Source organism: Salvelinus alpinus, chromosome 24 (assembly GCF_045679555.1).
Source record: "Salvelinus alpinus chromosome 24, SLU_Salpinus.1, whole genome shotgun sequence".
Lineage (NCBI taxonomy): Eukaryota > Metazoa > Chordata > Actinopteri > Salmoniformes > Salmonidae > Salvelinus > Salvelinus alpinus.
This window is the reverse complement of record NC_092109.1, coordinates 18,481,553-18,498,308: the sequence shown is the minus strand read 5'-3', so window position 1 is coordinate 18,498,308 and position 16,756 is coordinate 18,481,553. Positions and strand designations below refer to the sequence as shown.

Here is a 16,756-nt window from a genome sequence, read left to right as displayed (position 1 = left end):
CTTGTGAAGACACTTGAGCAAACCGGTACAAAAGTACAGTTCTGTGAAAAAGTATTTGCCCCCTTCCTGATTTCTTGTTTTTTTGAACATTTGTCACACTTAAATGTTTCAATTCATCAAACAAATTTAAATATTACACGAAGATAACCAAAGTCAACAAAAATTGCAGTTAAGTGATGATTTTATTTATTAAGGGAGAAAAGCTATCCGAACCTTCATGGCCCTATGTGAAAAAGTAATTGCCCCCTAAACCTAATAACTGGTTGTGCCACCCTCAGCAGCAACAACTGCAATCAAGCATTTGCGATAACTGGCAATGAGGCTTTCACATCGCTGTGGAGGAATTTTGGCCCACTCTTCTTTGCAGAATTGTTTTAATTCAGCCACATTGGAGGGTTTTCGAGCATGAACCGCCTTTTTAAGGTCATGCCACAGCATCTCAATCGGATTCAAGTCCGGACTTTGACTAGGCCACTCCAAAACCTTCATTTAGTTTTTTTAAGCCATTCCGAGGTGGTGTGTTTTGGATCATTGTCCTGCTGCAGAACCCAAGTGCGCTTCAGCTTGAGGTCACGAACTGATGGCCGGACATTCTCCTTCAGGATTTTTAGGTAGAGAGCAGAATTCATAGTTCCATCAATCCCAGCAAGTCGTCCAGGTCCTGGAGCAGCAAAGCAGCCCCAGACCATCACACTACTACCACCATATTTGACTGTTGGTATGATGTTCTTTTTCTGAAATGCTGTGTTACTTTTATGCCAGATGTAACGGACGCACACCTTCCAAAAAGTTCACCTTTTGTCTTGTCAGTCCACAGAATATTTCCCCAAAAGTCTTGGGGATCATCAAGATGTTTTTTGCCAAAAGTGAGACGAGCCTTTATGTTCTTTTTGGTCAGCAGTGGTTTTCGCCTTGGAACTCTACCATGGATGCCATTTTGCCCAGTCTCTTTCTTATGGTTGAGTCATGTAGTTCTTTAGATGTTGTTGTGGGTTCTTTTGTGATCTCTTGGATGAGTCGTCGCTGCGCTCTTGGTGTAATTTTGGTAGGCCGGCCACTCCTGGGAAGGTTCACCACTGTTCCAAATGTTCTCCATTTGTGGATAATGTCTCTCACCGTGGTTCTCTGGAGTCCCAAAGCTTTAGGAATGGCTTTGTAACCCTTTCCAGACTGATAGATGTCAATTACTTTGTTTCTCATCTGTTCCTGAATTTCTTTGGATTGCAGCATGTTGTCTTGCTTTTTGAGATCTTTTGGCCTACTTCACTTTGTCATACATGTTCTATTTAAGTGATTTCTTGATTCAACAGGTCTGGCAGTAATCAGTCCTGGGTGTGGCTAGTGAAATTGAACCTAGCTTTCCAAAAAATGTGATTTAACCACAGTAAACTCATGATTTAACAAGGGGGGGGCAATTACTTTGTCACATAGGGCCATGAAGGTTCAGATAGCTTTTTTCTTTTAACCTCTCTAGGGTTTGTGGGACGCTAGCGTCCCACCTGGCCAACATCCAGTGAGATTGCAGAGCGCCAAATTCAAATACAGAAATACTAATTATAAAAATTCAGAAAACAAAACATATTTTACATAGGTTTAAAGATTAACTTCTTGTGAATCTAACCACGGTGTCAGATTTAAAAAATGCTTTACGGCGAAGGCATACCTTACGATTATTTGAGAACATAGCCCAGCAGACAAATCATTACAAACAGTAACCAGCCAAGTAGAAGAGTTACACAAGTCAGAAATAGAGAGAAAATGAATCCCTTACCTTTGATGATCTTCATATGTTTGCACTCAGAAGACATTCATTTACTCAATAAATGTTCCTTTTGTTCGATAAAGTCTCTTTATATCCAAAAACCTCCGTTTTGTCCGCGCGTTTTCTTCAGTAATCTACAGGCTCAAACGCAGTCAAAACAGGCAGACAAAAAATCCAAATTGTATCCGTAAAGGTCATAGAAACATGTCAAATGATATTTATATTCAATCCTCAATTTGTTTTTAGCCTAAATAATCGATAATATTTCAACCGGACAATAACGTCGTCAATATAAAAGGTAAACAAGAAAGGCACTCTCTCTGGTCGCGCGCATGAAAAAGCCCTGTGACACTTTAGGGTCCACTCATTCAGACTGCTCTTATTCCCTCATTTTTCAGAATACAAGCCTGAAACAATTTCTAAAGACTGTTGACATCTAGTGGAAGGCATAGGAACTGCAATTTGAGTCCTAAGTCAATGGATACTGTAATGGCATTGAATAGAAAAAAAAAAAATAATAAAACTACTTCCTGAATGGATTTTTCACAGGTTTTCGCCTGCCAAATCAGTTATGTTATACTCACAGACACTATTTTAACAGTTTTGGAAACTTTAGAGTGTTTTCTATCCAAATCTGCATATCATATATTCTGGGCCCGAGTAGCAGGCAGTTTAATTTGGGCATGCTTTTCATCCAAAATTCCAAATGCTGCTCCCTACCCTAGAGATTTTAGTAAATAATATGATCACCTAAAAACTGCATTTTGTGTTTACTTTAATGACCATCGTTATGTTTGGAGAAAAAAGGGGGAGGCTTGCAAGCCGAAGAACGCCATCCCAACCGTGAAACACAGGGGTGGCAGCATCATGTTGTGGGGGTGCTTTGCTGCAGGAGGAACTGGTGCACTTCACAAAATAGAGGGCATCATGAGGCAGGAAAATTATGTGGATATATTGAAGCAACATCTCAAGACATCGGTCAGGAAGTTAAAGCTTGGTCGCAAATTGGTCTTCCAAATGGACAATGACCCCAAGCATACTTCCAAAGTTGTTGCAAAATGGCTTAAGGACAACAAAGTCAAGGTATTGGAGTGGCCATCACAAAGCCCTGACCTCAATCCTATAGAAAATTGGTGGGCAGAACTGAAAAAGCGTGTGCGAGCAAGGAGGCCTACAAACCTGACTCAGTTACACCAGCTCTGTCAGGATGAATGGGCCAAAATTCACCCAACTTATTGTGGGAAGCTTGTGGAAGGCTACCCGAAACGTTTGACCCAAGTTAAACAATTTAAAGACAATGCTACCAAATACTAATTGAGTGTATGTAAACTTCTGACCCACTGGGAATGTGATGATAGAAATAAAAGCTGAAATAAATAATTCTCTCTGCTATTATTCTGACATTTCACATTCTTAAAATAAAGTGGTGATCCTAACTGACCTAAGACAGGGATTTTTACTAGGATTAAATGTCAGGAATTGTGAAAAACTGATTTTAAATGTATTTGGCTAAGGTGTATGTAAACTTCCGACTTCAACTGTATTTCATGTGCAACATGGTTTTTCATGGAAGGCATGTATAGATGAAACATTTTAATACTGTGTAAGGAGAAACACTTTTGAATACATGTACATGTATTAGATAATAAAGAATAATTAGGTAGGCCAATGCAATGAAGTGATATGGTATCTATAGATAATGAATGAGTGTTGCTTCTCATCACCCTCCCAATCTCTCCAACAAGTGGAGTCCATCCACAAATAATTATCTGATGTATGAGTCTGGCTGTCTGTGGCACAGGAGGAAGACCGGCATGATGATATACAGCATGGTTCCCCAACTGGCATGATTTTATTTGCCGCCAATTTTGACTTATTTCTACTTGCACATCATCATCTGCACATCTATCACTCCAGTGTTAATTTGCTAAATTGTAATTACTTGCTACTATGGCCTATTTATTGCCTTACCACCTCACGCCATGTGCACACACTGTATATAGACTTTCTTTTTTTCTATTGTGTTATTGACTGTACGCTTGTTTATTCCATGTGTAACTCTGTTGTTGTTTGTGTCGCACTGCTTTGCTTTATCTTGGCCAGGTCACAGTTGTAAATGAGAACTTGTTCTCAACTAGCCTACCTGGTGGAATAAAAATAAATAAAACATTTATTTTTATATAAAACACTAAAAACACGAGCAAATCAGCTACAAGTAATTTTGGAAATCTGTTCCAAAGTATTCCCATGCATTATTTATATTTATATATATATATATTTATATATATATATATACAGTGGGGAGAACAAGTATTGGATACTTACAAAGCATGTAGAGGTCTGTAATTTTGATCATAGGTACACTTCAACTGTGAGAGACGGAATCTAAAACAAAAATCCAGAAAATCACGTTGTATGATTTTTAAGTAATTCATTTGCATTTTATTGCATGACATAAGTATTTGATACATCAGAAAAGCAGAACTTAATATTTGGTACAGAAACCTTTGTTTGCAATTACAGAGATCATACGTTTCCTGTAGTTCTTGACCAGGTTTGCATACACTGCAGCAGGGATTATGGCCCACTCCTCCATACAGACCTTCTCCAGATCCTTCAGGTTTCGGGGCTGTCGCTGGGCAATACGGACTTTCAGCTCCCTCCAAAGATTTTCTATTGGGTTCAGGTCTGGAGACTGGCTAGGCCACTCCAGAACCTTGATATGCTTCTTACGGAGCCACTCCTTAGTTGCCCTGGCTGTGTGTTTCGGGTCGTTGTCATGCTGGAAGACCCAGCCACGACCCATCTTCAATGCTCTTACTGAGGGAAGGAGGTTGTTGGCCAAGATCTCGCGATACATGGCCCCATCCATCCTCCTCTCAATACGGTGCAGTCGTAATCCATGACGGCGTTGTGTGTTACTAATGGTTTTCTTTGAGACTGTGGTCCCAGCTCTCTTCAGGTCATTGACCAGGTCCTGCCGTGTAGTTCTGGGCTGATCCCTCACCTTCGTCATGATCATTGATGCCCCACGAGGTGAGATCTTGCATGGAGCCCCAGACCGAGGGTGATTGACCGTCATCTTGAACTTCTTCCATTTTCTAATAATTGCGCCAACAGTTGTTCCCTTCTCACCAAGCTGCTTGCCTATTGTCCTGTAGCCCATCCCAGCCTTGTGCAGGTCTACAATTTTATCCCTGATGTCCTTACACAGCTCTCTGGTCTTGGCCATTGTGGAGAGGTTGGAGTCTGTTTGATTGAGTGTGTGGACAGGTGTCTTTTATACAGGTAACGAGTTCAAACAGGTGATACAGGTAATCAGTGTAGAACAGGAAGGCTTCTTAAAGAAAAACTAACAGGTCTGTGAGAGCCGGAATTCTTACTGGTTGGTAGGTGATCAAATACTTATGTCATGCAATAAAATGAAAATGAATTACTTAAAAATCATACAATGTGATTTTCTGGATTTTTTTAGATTCCGTCTCTCACAGTTGAAGTGTACCTATGATAAAAATTACAGACCTCTACTTGCTTTGTAAGTAGGAAAACCTGCAAAATCGGCAGTGTATCAAATACTTGTTCTCCCCACTGTATATCTTATGTACATTTGTATATGATCACATACTGTGTATAAGGTTTGAAATTATTATGTTTTAGTCAAATTTATCTGTTTGGGCTTCTTTCGGTCAATTTGCAGTCTACAAATGATTAGTAATTATGTTCCTGCTCCCAGGCCATACGCTCAAGAGAAAATCGGCCCACGGCTGAATCTAGTTGCTATACAGCCTGGTGAACAAGGTTAACTTCTCACGAGTCACCATCCCGGATCCGGGAGCACCCCCATCAGTAAAAAAGCTGACTAGCATAGCCTAGCATAGTGCCACAAGTAAATACTAGCATCTAAATATCATGAAATCACAAGTCCAAGACACCAGATGAAAGATACACATCTTGTGAATCCAGCCATCATTTCTGATTTTTAAAATGTTTTACAGGGAAGACACTATGTATTTCTATTAGCTAACCACGATAGCAAAAGACTCAACTTTTTTCTCTCCACCATTTTCTTACTGCATAGGTAGCGTTCACAAATTCGACCAAATAAAGATATAAATAGTCACTAACCAAGAAAAAACTTCATCAGATGACAGTCTGATAACATATTTATTGTATAGCATAAGTTTTGTTCGAAAAATGTGCATATTTCAGGTATAAATCACAGTTCTACATTGCAGCTGCAATCTGAAATAGCGTCGATGCAGCCAGAATAATTACAGAGACCAACGTCAAATACCTAAATACTCATCATAAAACATTTCTGAAAAATACACAGCGTACAGCAAATGAAAGACCAACATCTTGTGAATCCAGCCAATATTTCAGATTTTTTAAGTGTTTTACAGCGAAAACACAATATAGCATTATATTAGCTTAGCACAATAGCCAGAAACACAAGCAATTTACCAGCAGCAAAGGTTAGCGATCGTAACAATCCAGCAAAATATATATAATTTTTGACTAACCTTGATAAACTTCATCAGATGACAGTCCTGTAACATCATATTACACAATGCATATAGGTTTTGTTCGAAAATGTGCATATTTAGTGACACAAATCGTGGTTATACAATGTGATTAGTAGCAACATTTCAGGCAATCTGGCCCGCGCCATCTTGGAGAGGCACCTAATCTAATCAATAAATAATCATAAACTTGACTAAAAAATACAGGTTGGACAGCAAATGAAAGATATATTAGTTATTAATGCAACCGCTGTGTTAGATTTTTAAAATTAACGTTACTAGACATACAGTGTGCGTTACAGCCAGACCAGTGCCGAAATTAATGGCGGACAAATAATTTTACATTTTTCCACAGAAATACGAATTAACATCATAAATAGCTCTTACTTTTTGATGAGCTTCCATCAGAATCTTGGGCAAGTTGTCCTTTGTCCATAATAATCGTTGCTCGGCTGTAGAACGTCGTCTTCAACCGTGTAATTAGCAGCAAACATTAGCTATGTGGCCACGACATGCCCAAATCTTCAAAACGCAATACAAAGGAAATTCCGAAAATCGCAATATACTCACATAAACTGATATAACTCGGTTTAAAATAACTTCGTTATGATGTTTCTAACACCTATATCGAATTAAATCATAGCAGGATATATCTAAGGCCGATAACGTGAGCTTTTCAGAATGCCATCCTGAGGTCCTCCTTTGCGCCATGACGAAGGTTGAAAAGAGTGCACCCCCCATTCCATGGGCCTTTATATGGTCTCAGATCTGCCTAGAAACTCCATTCCAATTCTCATTGGTTACTGACATCCAGGGGAAGGCGCGTGCAGTTCATGTCGACCCATAGGATACATACAGAGTATTAAACTGATCCTAGAACAGTCTACATTTTCAGATTTTGCAGTACCTGTCAGGAATTTCGCTGCCAAACGAGTTCTGTTTCACTCAGAGAAATAATTCAAACGGTTTTAGAAACTAAAGAGTGTTTTCTATCCAATAGTAATAATAATATGCATATTGTACGAGCAAGAATTGAGTACGAGGCAGTTTAATTTGGGGGCGATATTTTACAAAGTGGAAACAGCACCCCCTAGATTGACAAAAGGTGGAGACCAATAGGATCCTGCCTTGTTTAGGAATGACCTTCTGACTCAACTAGCATGAGTTGGACTGAAGGGGAACTGGAATGGCGCCCCACAGATGGTCACTTAAAGAAGAATGGTTGAAAAGGGCACATTTGAAAATGATGTAACAAGTGTGTTGAATATATCTTCAAGAAGCCACAAGTTTGAGTTTAATTTAGGCTTGTGTGGCAGTACAATTAGTTATTTTTTAGGAATTTCAGGATTGTTGAAATGTTCCTGGTGGATATTATGCCTGAAAGTGCTGGCAAAATAGCATACCCAAATACAGAATATATTAATTTCAGGAATGTATTGTGTGGTTTTTGAAAGCATAATTTGGTTCACTGTATTTTCAGCTCACCTTCCAGTGCTGGGGATTGTAGCTGTTGGGTCTGGCTTAGCCCTCATCATTTTTGGAATCTCCAGCTTCCTCGTTTACAGGTGAGTTGTTTTGTTCACACAGGCTTGTGCTCTGAAGACGGAGTAGTTGAAATAAACATATTTAATCTTGGAGGGAGGGGTAGACTGAGAGAGAGGGAGCGATAGAGAGTGAGATATTTATTTATAAGGAACACAAAAGGTGCCAGCATGGAATTGACATGACCGTTGCCAGGAGCAACCGCTCAGCAGCTGATGGTGCAGAAGTATGTCAGTTGTCAAGGCAAACTCCGTTACACTACCTGGCCTAAATACAGTGCCTTCAGAAAGTATTCACACTTTTTCCACATTTTGTTGTTACAGCTGGAATTTAAAATGGATTCCATTGAGAGTTTTTTTGCCACTTGCCAAAATACCCCATAATGTCAAAGTGGAATTATGTTTTTTAAATTAGATTTTTTTTGTTATAAAAAAATTAAAAGCTGAAATGTCTTGAGTCAATAAGTATTCAACCCCTTTTTTATGGCAAGCCTAAATAAGTTCAGGGGTAAAAATGTGTTTAACAACTTACAATAATTTGCATGGAAGCTGTGTGCAATAATAGTTTTTAACATGATTTTTGAATGACTACCTCATCTCTGTACCCCACACATACAATTATCTGTAAAGTCCCGCAGTCGAGCAGGGAATTTCATACACAGATTGTACCACAAAGAGCAGGGAGGTTTTCCAATGCCTCGCAAAGAAGGTACAAAAATCTGACATTGAATATACCTTTGAGCATTGTGAAGTTATTAATTACACTTTGGCTGGTGTATCAATACACACAGTCACTACAAAGATACAGGCATCCTTCCTAACTCAGTTGCCGGAGAGGAAGGAAACCGCTCAGGGATTTCCATGAGGCCAATGGTGACTTTAAAACAGTTACAAAGTTTAATCATCCAGGCTGTATCACATCCGGCCGTGATTTGGAGTACTATAGGGTGGCGCACAATTGGCCCAGCGTCGCCATTGTAAATAAGAATTTGGCTGTGATAGGAGAAAACTGAGGATGGATCAACAACATTGTAGTTACTCCACAATACAAACCTAATTGACAGAGTGAAAAGAAGGAAGCCTGTACAGAATAAAAAATATTCCAAAACATGCATCCTGTTCACAATCAAGGCACTAAAGTAATACTGTGAAAAATGTGACAGTGTTATGTTTGAGGCAAATCCAATACAATACATTGAGTACCACTCAACATATTTTCAAGCATAGTGGTGGCTGCATCATGCTATGGGTATGGACTGGGTAGTTTTTCAGGATAAAAAATAAACTGAATGTCGCTAAGCACAGGCAAAATCCTAGAGGAAACACTGTTTCAGTCTGCTTTCCACCAGACACTGGGAGATTAATTTAACTTTCAGCAGGACAATAACCTAAAACACAAGGCCAAATCTACATTGGAGTTGCTTACCAAGAAGACAGTGAATGTTCCCAAGTGGCCGAGTTACAGTTTTGACTTAAATCTGCTTGAAAATCTATAACAAGACCTGAAAATTGTTGTTAAGCAAGGATCAACAAACAGTTGAATGTTGAAAAGAATAATAGGCAATCCAGGTGTGGAAAGCTCTTAGAGGCTTCCCAGAAAGACTCACAGCTGTAATTGCTGCCAAAGGTGCTTCTACAAAGTATTGACTCGGGTGTGAATACTTATGTACAGTTGAAGTCGGAAGTTTACATACACCTTAGCCAAATACATTTAAACTCAGTTTTTCACAGTTCCTGACATTTAATCCTAGTAAAAATGTCCTGTCTTAGTTCAGTTAGGATCACCACTTTATTTTAAGAATGTGAAATGTCAGAATAATAGTAGAGAGGATGATTTATTTCAGCTTTTATTTCTTTCATCACATTCCCAGTGGGTCAGAAGTTTACATACACTCAATTAGTATTTGGTACCATTGCCTTTAAATTGTTTAACTTGGGTCAAACGTTTCGGGTAACCTTCCACAAGCTTCCCACAATAAGTTGGGTGAATTTTGGTCCCATTCCTCCTGACAGAGCTGGTGTAACTGAGTCAGGTTTGTAGGCCTCCTTGCTCGCACACGCTTTTTCAGTTCTGCCCACCAATTTTCTATAGGATTGAGGTCAGGGCTTTGTGATGGCCACTCCAATACCTTGACTTTGTTGTCCTTAAGCCATTTTGCCACAACTTTGGAAGTATGCTTGGGGTCATTGTCCATTTGGAAGACCCATTTGCAACCAAGCTTTAACTTCCTGACTGATGTCTTGAGATGTTGCTTCAATATAGCCACATCATTTTCCTTTCTCATGATGCCATCTATTTTGTGAAGTGCACAAGTCCCTCCTGCAGCAAAGCACCCCCACAACATGATGCTTCCATCCCCGTGCTTCACGGTTGGGATGGTGTTCTTCAGCTTGCCCTTTTCCCTCCAAACGTAACGATGGTCCTTATGGCCAAACAGTTCTATTTTTGTTTCATCAGACCAGAGGACATTTCTTCAAAAAGTACGATCTTTGTCCCCATGTGCAGTTGCAAACCGTAGTCTGGCTTTTTTATGGCGGTTTTGGAGCAGTGGCTTCTTCCTTGCTGAGCGGCCTTTCAGGTTATGTCGATATAGGACTCGTTTTACTGTGGCTATAGATACTTTTGTACCTGTTTCCTCCAGCATCTTCACAAGGTCCATTGCTGTTGTTCTGGGAGTGATTTGCACTTTTCGCACAAATGCACATTCATCTCTAGGAGACAGAAGTTGTCTTCTTCCTGAGCGGTATGACGGCTGCGTGGTCCCATGGTGTTTATACTTGCGTACTATTGTTTTTACAGATGAACGTGGTACCTTGTCATGCACAAAGTAGATGTACTAACCGACTTGCCAAAACTATAGTTTGTTAACAAGAAATTTGTGGAGAGGTTGAAAAACGAGTTTTAACGACTCCAACCTAAGTGTATGTAAAGTTCCGACTTCAACTGAACATGCGTTGGAATTTTTTTTTTTTTACTATTTTCTAATAATGAAGACATCAAAACTATGGAATCGTGAGATATTTTTCTGTGAGATATTTTTGTATTTCATTTAAAATAAATTAGCAAAAAATTCAAAACTTATTTTCACCTTGTCATTATGGGGTATTGTGTGTAGATGGGTGAGGAAAAACATTGTATTTAATCAATTCAGGCTGTAACACAACAAAATGTGGAATAAGTCCAGGGGTATGTATACTTTCTGAAGGCACTGTAGTTGAACGCCTGCATAGTTACACTCGCATAATAATCATTAACACGTTACTTTGTTATTATTCTTTACACTGAATGTAGACAGATCTTTGGTTGATCCCCACTCGCATTTTATGAACTTTGCTACAAACATGTTTGTGAACTGATATAGAGTTGTAGTGAGTTTTCAGAATAAATTATAGTTTTGCATAATTGGCTTTTTAATTGCGGTGGCAAAAAAACCCACCCGTGTGCTTATGCATCTGCTGGGAAAATAATTGGTACTCTGAACCCTGTCTATGTAGAGAAACATGTGAATGTTTGCACGTGCTCTTCATGCAGTTGGAGTTTTGAGCTGTAAATGAAAGCATTACTGTCACCCCAAATATTGATGTTAATATTGTCCGTCACAGGTGGAACCTTGATAATTCATATTAATTATGTTTTAAATATTAAAACATTAATTGGCCTCTCTATTTGTCAGGATGTTAATGACCAAATCTTTATCATTACTTATCACAGTTTCTTTCAAATGTATGCCTTAGGAAATAGAGACTGAAAAGTGAAACAGAAACAAGTGCATATAGACATATTTTTGGGGCATTAGCTTTAAATGAAACTCCATGGTTTGGTCATATATGGGGTTCTCTTATACAAAATGTGAACACACATTTTCTCACAGACGTCACCATTTATTGTGTGATTTTCTTCCATGTGTATCGTGCACCATTCAAAGGAGGGTCAGCTTGGCTTTCTAATGACGTCTGACTAGGGTTTAAATGTGTGTGCAGTGTGAGGGGGAAGTTGAGCAGAACCTACTAGGCTATGTAGTTTAATGGAGAGTTGGTCCAGCAAAGGTATTCACATATGGGATTTATGAAACAATAGAGCTAGTGTGGAGCCCCACACTCTGGTGCTGCGGCTGCCAGAGGCCTGCAAACGAAGACCTTTAAATAGAAAAATACTTTTTGGGAAGAGATAATTGGTTTAATGGTGTTTCCTGCCCTGAAAGGTTGCGCTGCTCCCCTGCAATGATGTGAAATTTCCATTCTTCCATACGGGCACAGTCCAGAGAGCTTATATACCCACCGGCATGGAACAAATAACGTTACAAAATGGATTGTTTGTTGATTTGTGTATCTGGCTTTTGTTTTTACTAATTGGAGCTGATCAGACACCAACTTATCTTGTAGTTCTTATTGTTTGGTACTACTTATGTCTGTTTTTGAAGTTTCTGAATTTAAACCCTATTAAAAACAGAATTTAAAACAGTTTCCTGTTTAGTCAAGGAGTCACTTGAAAGCCCAGTGCCTTTTTTTAATACTCTGAACTGGCTGGAATGCAGGGCCATGGAGGTTTTCAATGTTAGGACCCAGCAAAAGGTTTTTGGACTGTTTGACTTGAAAATATGCTCTAAAAGAAACAAATAATAGTCTCTTTTGGGGCCAACTCGGGTGGCTCAGTAGAAGCATAAAATCCACCAATATGCAAACGCTGCAATAATCCACTGCCACCATCTGGAAGTGTTTTACACCTTTTAGATTGGCCTGGAATGTGTGGGCTCTGCTCTTTTCAATGTGTCAAACTAATAAGGATTTCCCCCGCAAAATGCTCACTTTCTCAACATTTGAGCTATGCTTGAGGAAAATAGTTTGATTTTAAAAACATGGACTTTTTGCAGCAAATTGGTGAATGCTGAGAAACACCAGGTCCTGAGAGATCTGCACCAGATGTGTTGATTCACTTGGATATTTTTTTCCAAGTCTCGGAGTGACTGCCAGTTATACTCGTGTTTAAAAATAACACCAGAAAAACGTCCTGAAATCAGTGACCTGAAAATTAAAATGTCAATAAATATTTAAGTGGGCTATTTTTGGTCACAGTATTTACTGTTGGCCTGATAACTTGCAGTTACAGTAACTTGCAGTTTGATCAACATCACGGAGGAAGCATTGCAGCATTACATCATTACAGACTTATTATTCACTATACCACAACTTATATTTGATAATTTTTTAGTAGAGCTGTTTACAATTCAAACTATACCCTCTGACAGTGTTAGACTACTGAACCCAAATCATTCAACAACTGCATTTAACAGATAGTATCTGATAAAATATCACTAACAAAAAGATGAATATCTCATTTGAAATGGCAAGTTTCAATTCTGTTGAAAAATCACAAATACATTGCTCATCAGTAATGATTCTGTCATTACTGATGATTCTGTCATTTCTGTTTCACCAATCTGATAACAACCATTCCATGCATACTGCATCTACATGTGAGCGTTCAGTTCTGTGCCTTTGTTGTAAACCCCTTTATTAATGTGTCCTCCTGCTGTTCCTGTTGAAGGAAACTGAAGCTGGAGAAGGAGTTGGCTGGAATGCTGTGGAGGATAAAGTGGGAGGACCTGCAGTTTGAGAGTCCCAACAAATACCCCAAAAAAGCAGGCAGCCGCCTGACCCTCTCACAGGTACGTTTGTCTCTGAAATATCCTGTCAAGACTCAAACCAATGAATGATCTGTAGTATGTTGTATATTAGTCATTCAGAGCAATCTCATATTATGACATGCTGGTTGCCTAAAAGATTTCCTCACAATTTGATCTTAATATTGTTTTTCAATTTATCAGTAGTCATGGCACTGCAGTGCGTCAGAGATTAAGACGTTCTTGTTTCTCTGGCAGATTAGAATTCCAATTTAGTGTGTGAAATGAAAGGCTCGTCCTCTCTATAGACCTAAAGTATCACAGAGGATAGATATCTGTCTCTGGGTACTATTATTTATTATTGTTTAGTAGCAAACAAAAGAGCAAACATGTCATTATCGTGTATCTATTGTGTAGTTACATGTCGGTGTCTGTACATACAGTATATGTTTTACACTGAGAGAGAAAAAGAGAAAGACAGAGAAGGAGTGAAAGACAGTCCAAATCATTTGTTAGTTTACACATTCTTGAAAGTCTTCCCAGTGGTTTATTGAAGGTAGCTGGGTTTGCGGTGGCAGACTCATATTAAATGATTGTTAAAATATCCCCAAGTCTGGCTCATACATACATACAATTCATATGTTTTTTTTATATTACAACAGTTGCTTCGAGAAAGAGATTTTGTTTAACAAAGTAATAGCTTGTCAACAAAATTATTGCCACCCCTGTTCTATTTTCATGTAATCTGACCATAGCACCACCTGGAGGTTGATAAACTGTGTTGGCACTTGGATTGGAACCGGTGCTTTGGTCAGGTGACATGAAAATAAAGCTCTTTGGCCACGCACACCAGTGGTGGGTTTGGCGTTGAAAAACAGAAGCATATGCAGAAAAATGTGGTGGTGGATCTTTTTGATGTTTTTTCTTCCACTGGTCCTGGGGCCCTTGTTAACACTATCATGAACTTTACCAAGTACCAGGACATTTTAGCCAAAACCTGGTTGCCTCTGCCAGGAGGCTGACACTTGGCTGCAAGTGGATCTTCCAGCAAGACAGTAACCCCAAGCACTAATCAAAATCCACAAAGAAATGGTTAATTGGCCATAAAATCAACATTTTGCAATGGCCATCTCAGTCTCCGGACATGAACAACATTGAAACCCTGTAGTTTGAAGAGGGCAGTTCATAAGAGCAGAGTAGACCAAATAATATCAAGGATCTGAAAAGATTCTGTATGGAGGAATGGTCTAATATCCCTCCCAATGTGTTCTCCCATTTCATAAAACATTATAGAAAAAGGCTAAGTGACGGTGTCCTCGCAAGGCTAGGGTGAGAGTATTGAAAACAGGGGTGCTACTAAATTTGACATTTTTATTATTTGTTAAACAAAATCTGTTTCTCTGAGCAATTGTATTAGTATAAAATAACAATTTCAATTTTTTTGCATACAATATAGCTCAGTATTTGTATTATTTTATCGTCTTTTTTTGCTCATCTTTATCAAGGGTACAATAATTACACACTTACAGTGCACAGGCATTCATGCACACACTTTCTTCAGTACAAGTTTTCAGTCCAATTCCTGGGATAAAACTGTGGAAAACATGTTGATTTTCAAAACAAATTTATTTTCCAGTATGCCATGTGTTGCCAATATTTGCATTATTTACAAATATGTAGTGCATGCTGACACTTAATATATTCCCTCACTCCCTTTTCATTCACTCTGTGCACGCTCGTTCTTACACGTACATCTCCCCAGAATTCCGTTTTGCATATGAAAACATGCCAATTCTTCATTTACCTGGCAAATATACACTGAGCCTTTTTCAAAAATGTTTTGAGATATGAATAAAATGTTAAAGCTATGAAAATAACTCAATTGTATTAGTGAACATTGTATAGTTGCATTGTATATTTGTACATTTAATAATAACCAAACTGAACCTAATTGTAGTGTACCTGAACATTTCTCTGACTGTATCTTATCTGAGAAAGGATACTTGTTACTCCTTCCAGAGAGGCTCCAGCTACGGCTCCTTGATAACTGCCCATGGAAAATATCAGCTATTTGCTAAAACAGGCTATTTTAAGGTAAGGCTTTCTGAGTTCTGATGTTTCCAACTCCTGCGCACTCCTTCACACCCACACATGTGCATGCTCACAGAGGAGATGGATAGGAGAGTGGGCGAGCTCCGCAGAGCTCAGCTCAGATGGCTGGTTTTAATGTGAGACACAGAATGTGGTTCACATCCCACCTCGCAGTCTGGACACCGCTAGCAACTTGTTGTTGTTGTTAATGTCTCTGTTTAACGAGTCTATTGAGAGGGTGGAGGAATATAATATAAATGTCAGGCCTTGAATGTTGATACGTGGTTGTTGGCTACATGTAAAAATTTAGTTTGTTCTTCTATTCAACCATATAGGATTATATCCTTATGATAAAGTATCCAAAGTTTGTGTATTTTTCTCACTTTTTCTAGTTAGAATTCACACCTTGGATTTGATGGTACTTTCTCTGTAGATTGACTTGATATCTTTACATATCAAGGTGACAGATATAACTCTCCATCTCAGTAGCATAGAACAGATGTTAAATATACCTGGCATATATACCATACACTATTATATCTACACTATAGTCCACCTATTGTCCCGTGTGTTTTCCCCTTTACCTTTCAAGAATTCTGTGAATAATATGTGTAGATATGTTCCCATTTATATTTGTCCTTTTCATTCTTCCCAATGAATGGATGCCTGTCTGTCACACAGATCCCATAGATGGTCACATTTAGGTCTCTCCTATTGAATTGTCACAGTCATAGAAAAATAATACTATAGGCCAGGGTTTCCCAAACTCGGAGGGGTGCCATTTTGTTTTTGCCCTAGCACTACACAGCTGATTCAAATAATCAAAGTTTGATGATGAGTTGGTTCTTTGCATCAGCTGTGTAGTGCTAGGGCAAAAACCAAAACGTGCACCCAGGGGGGTGACCCAGGACTGAGTTTGGGAAACCCTGCTAAAGAACATATCTCGATAGTCACAGTACACTACACAGTAGTCTGTTGCTCAACCTGCAGTATAAGGTTTTTAATCTTCATCTCTTTATCTCTTTGACACAGGGCAACCTGGTGGCCATCAAACATGTGAACAAGAAGAGGATCGAGCTGACCAGACAAGTGCTGTTCGAGCTCAAACATGTAAGTCCAGACCAGTACCCAATGTTTTACTGTGTATGTCTGCTGTTATTACTTAAAGTTATTGTCATAAAGTCTGGTGGGTTGTTTAACTCCTTACTGCCTCACTGC

At 39.0% G+C, this 16,756-nt stretch overlaps 1 protein-coding gene across 2 annotated transcripts in view; it reads left to right on the top strand.

Moving 5' to 3' along the window:
• npr2 (natriuretic peptide receptor 2) overlaps positions 1-16,756 on the top strand; it is a 50,870-nt gene that overhangs the window by 11,346 nt on the left and 22,768 nt on the right. Inside the window, exons 7-10 of one of the 2 annotated variants that reach the window (XM_071363116.1) lie at positions 7,766-7,850; positions 13,372-13,492; positions 15,467-15,541; positions 16,571-16,648. In XM_071363116.1, the coding sequence (XP_071219217.1) occupies positions 7,766-7,850; positions 13,372-13,492; positions 15,467-15,541; positions 16,571-16,648 (359 nt within the window). Of the gene's footprint in view, positions 1-7,765; positions 7,851-13,371; positions 13,493-15,445; positions 15,542-16,570; positions 16,649-16,756 lie in introns of both variants that reach the window. The other variant, XM_071363115.1, reaches the window with a different exon arrangement.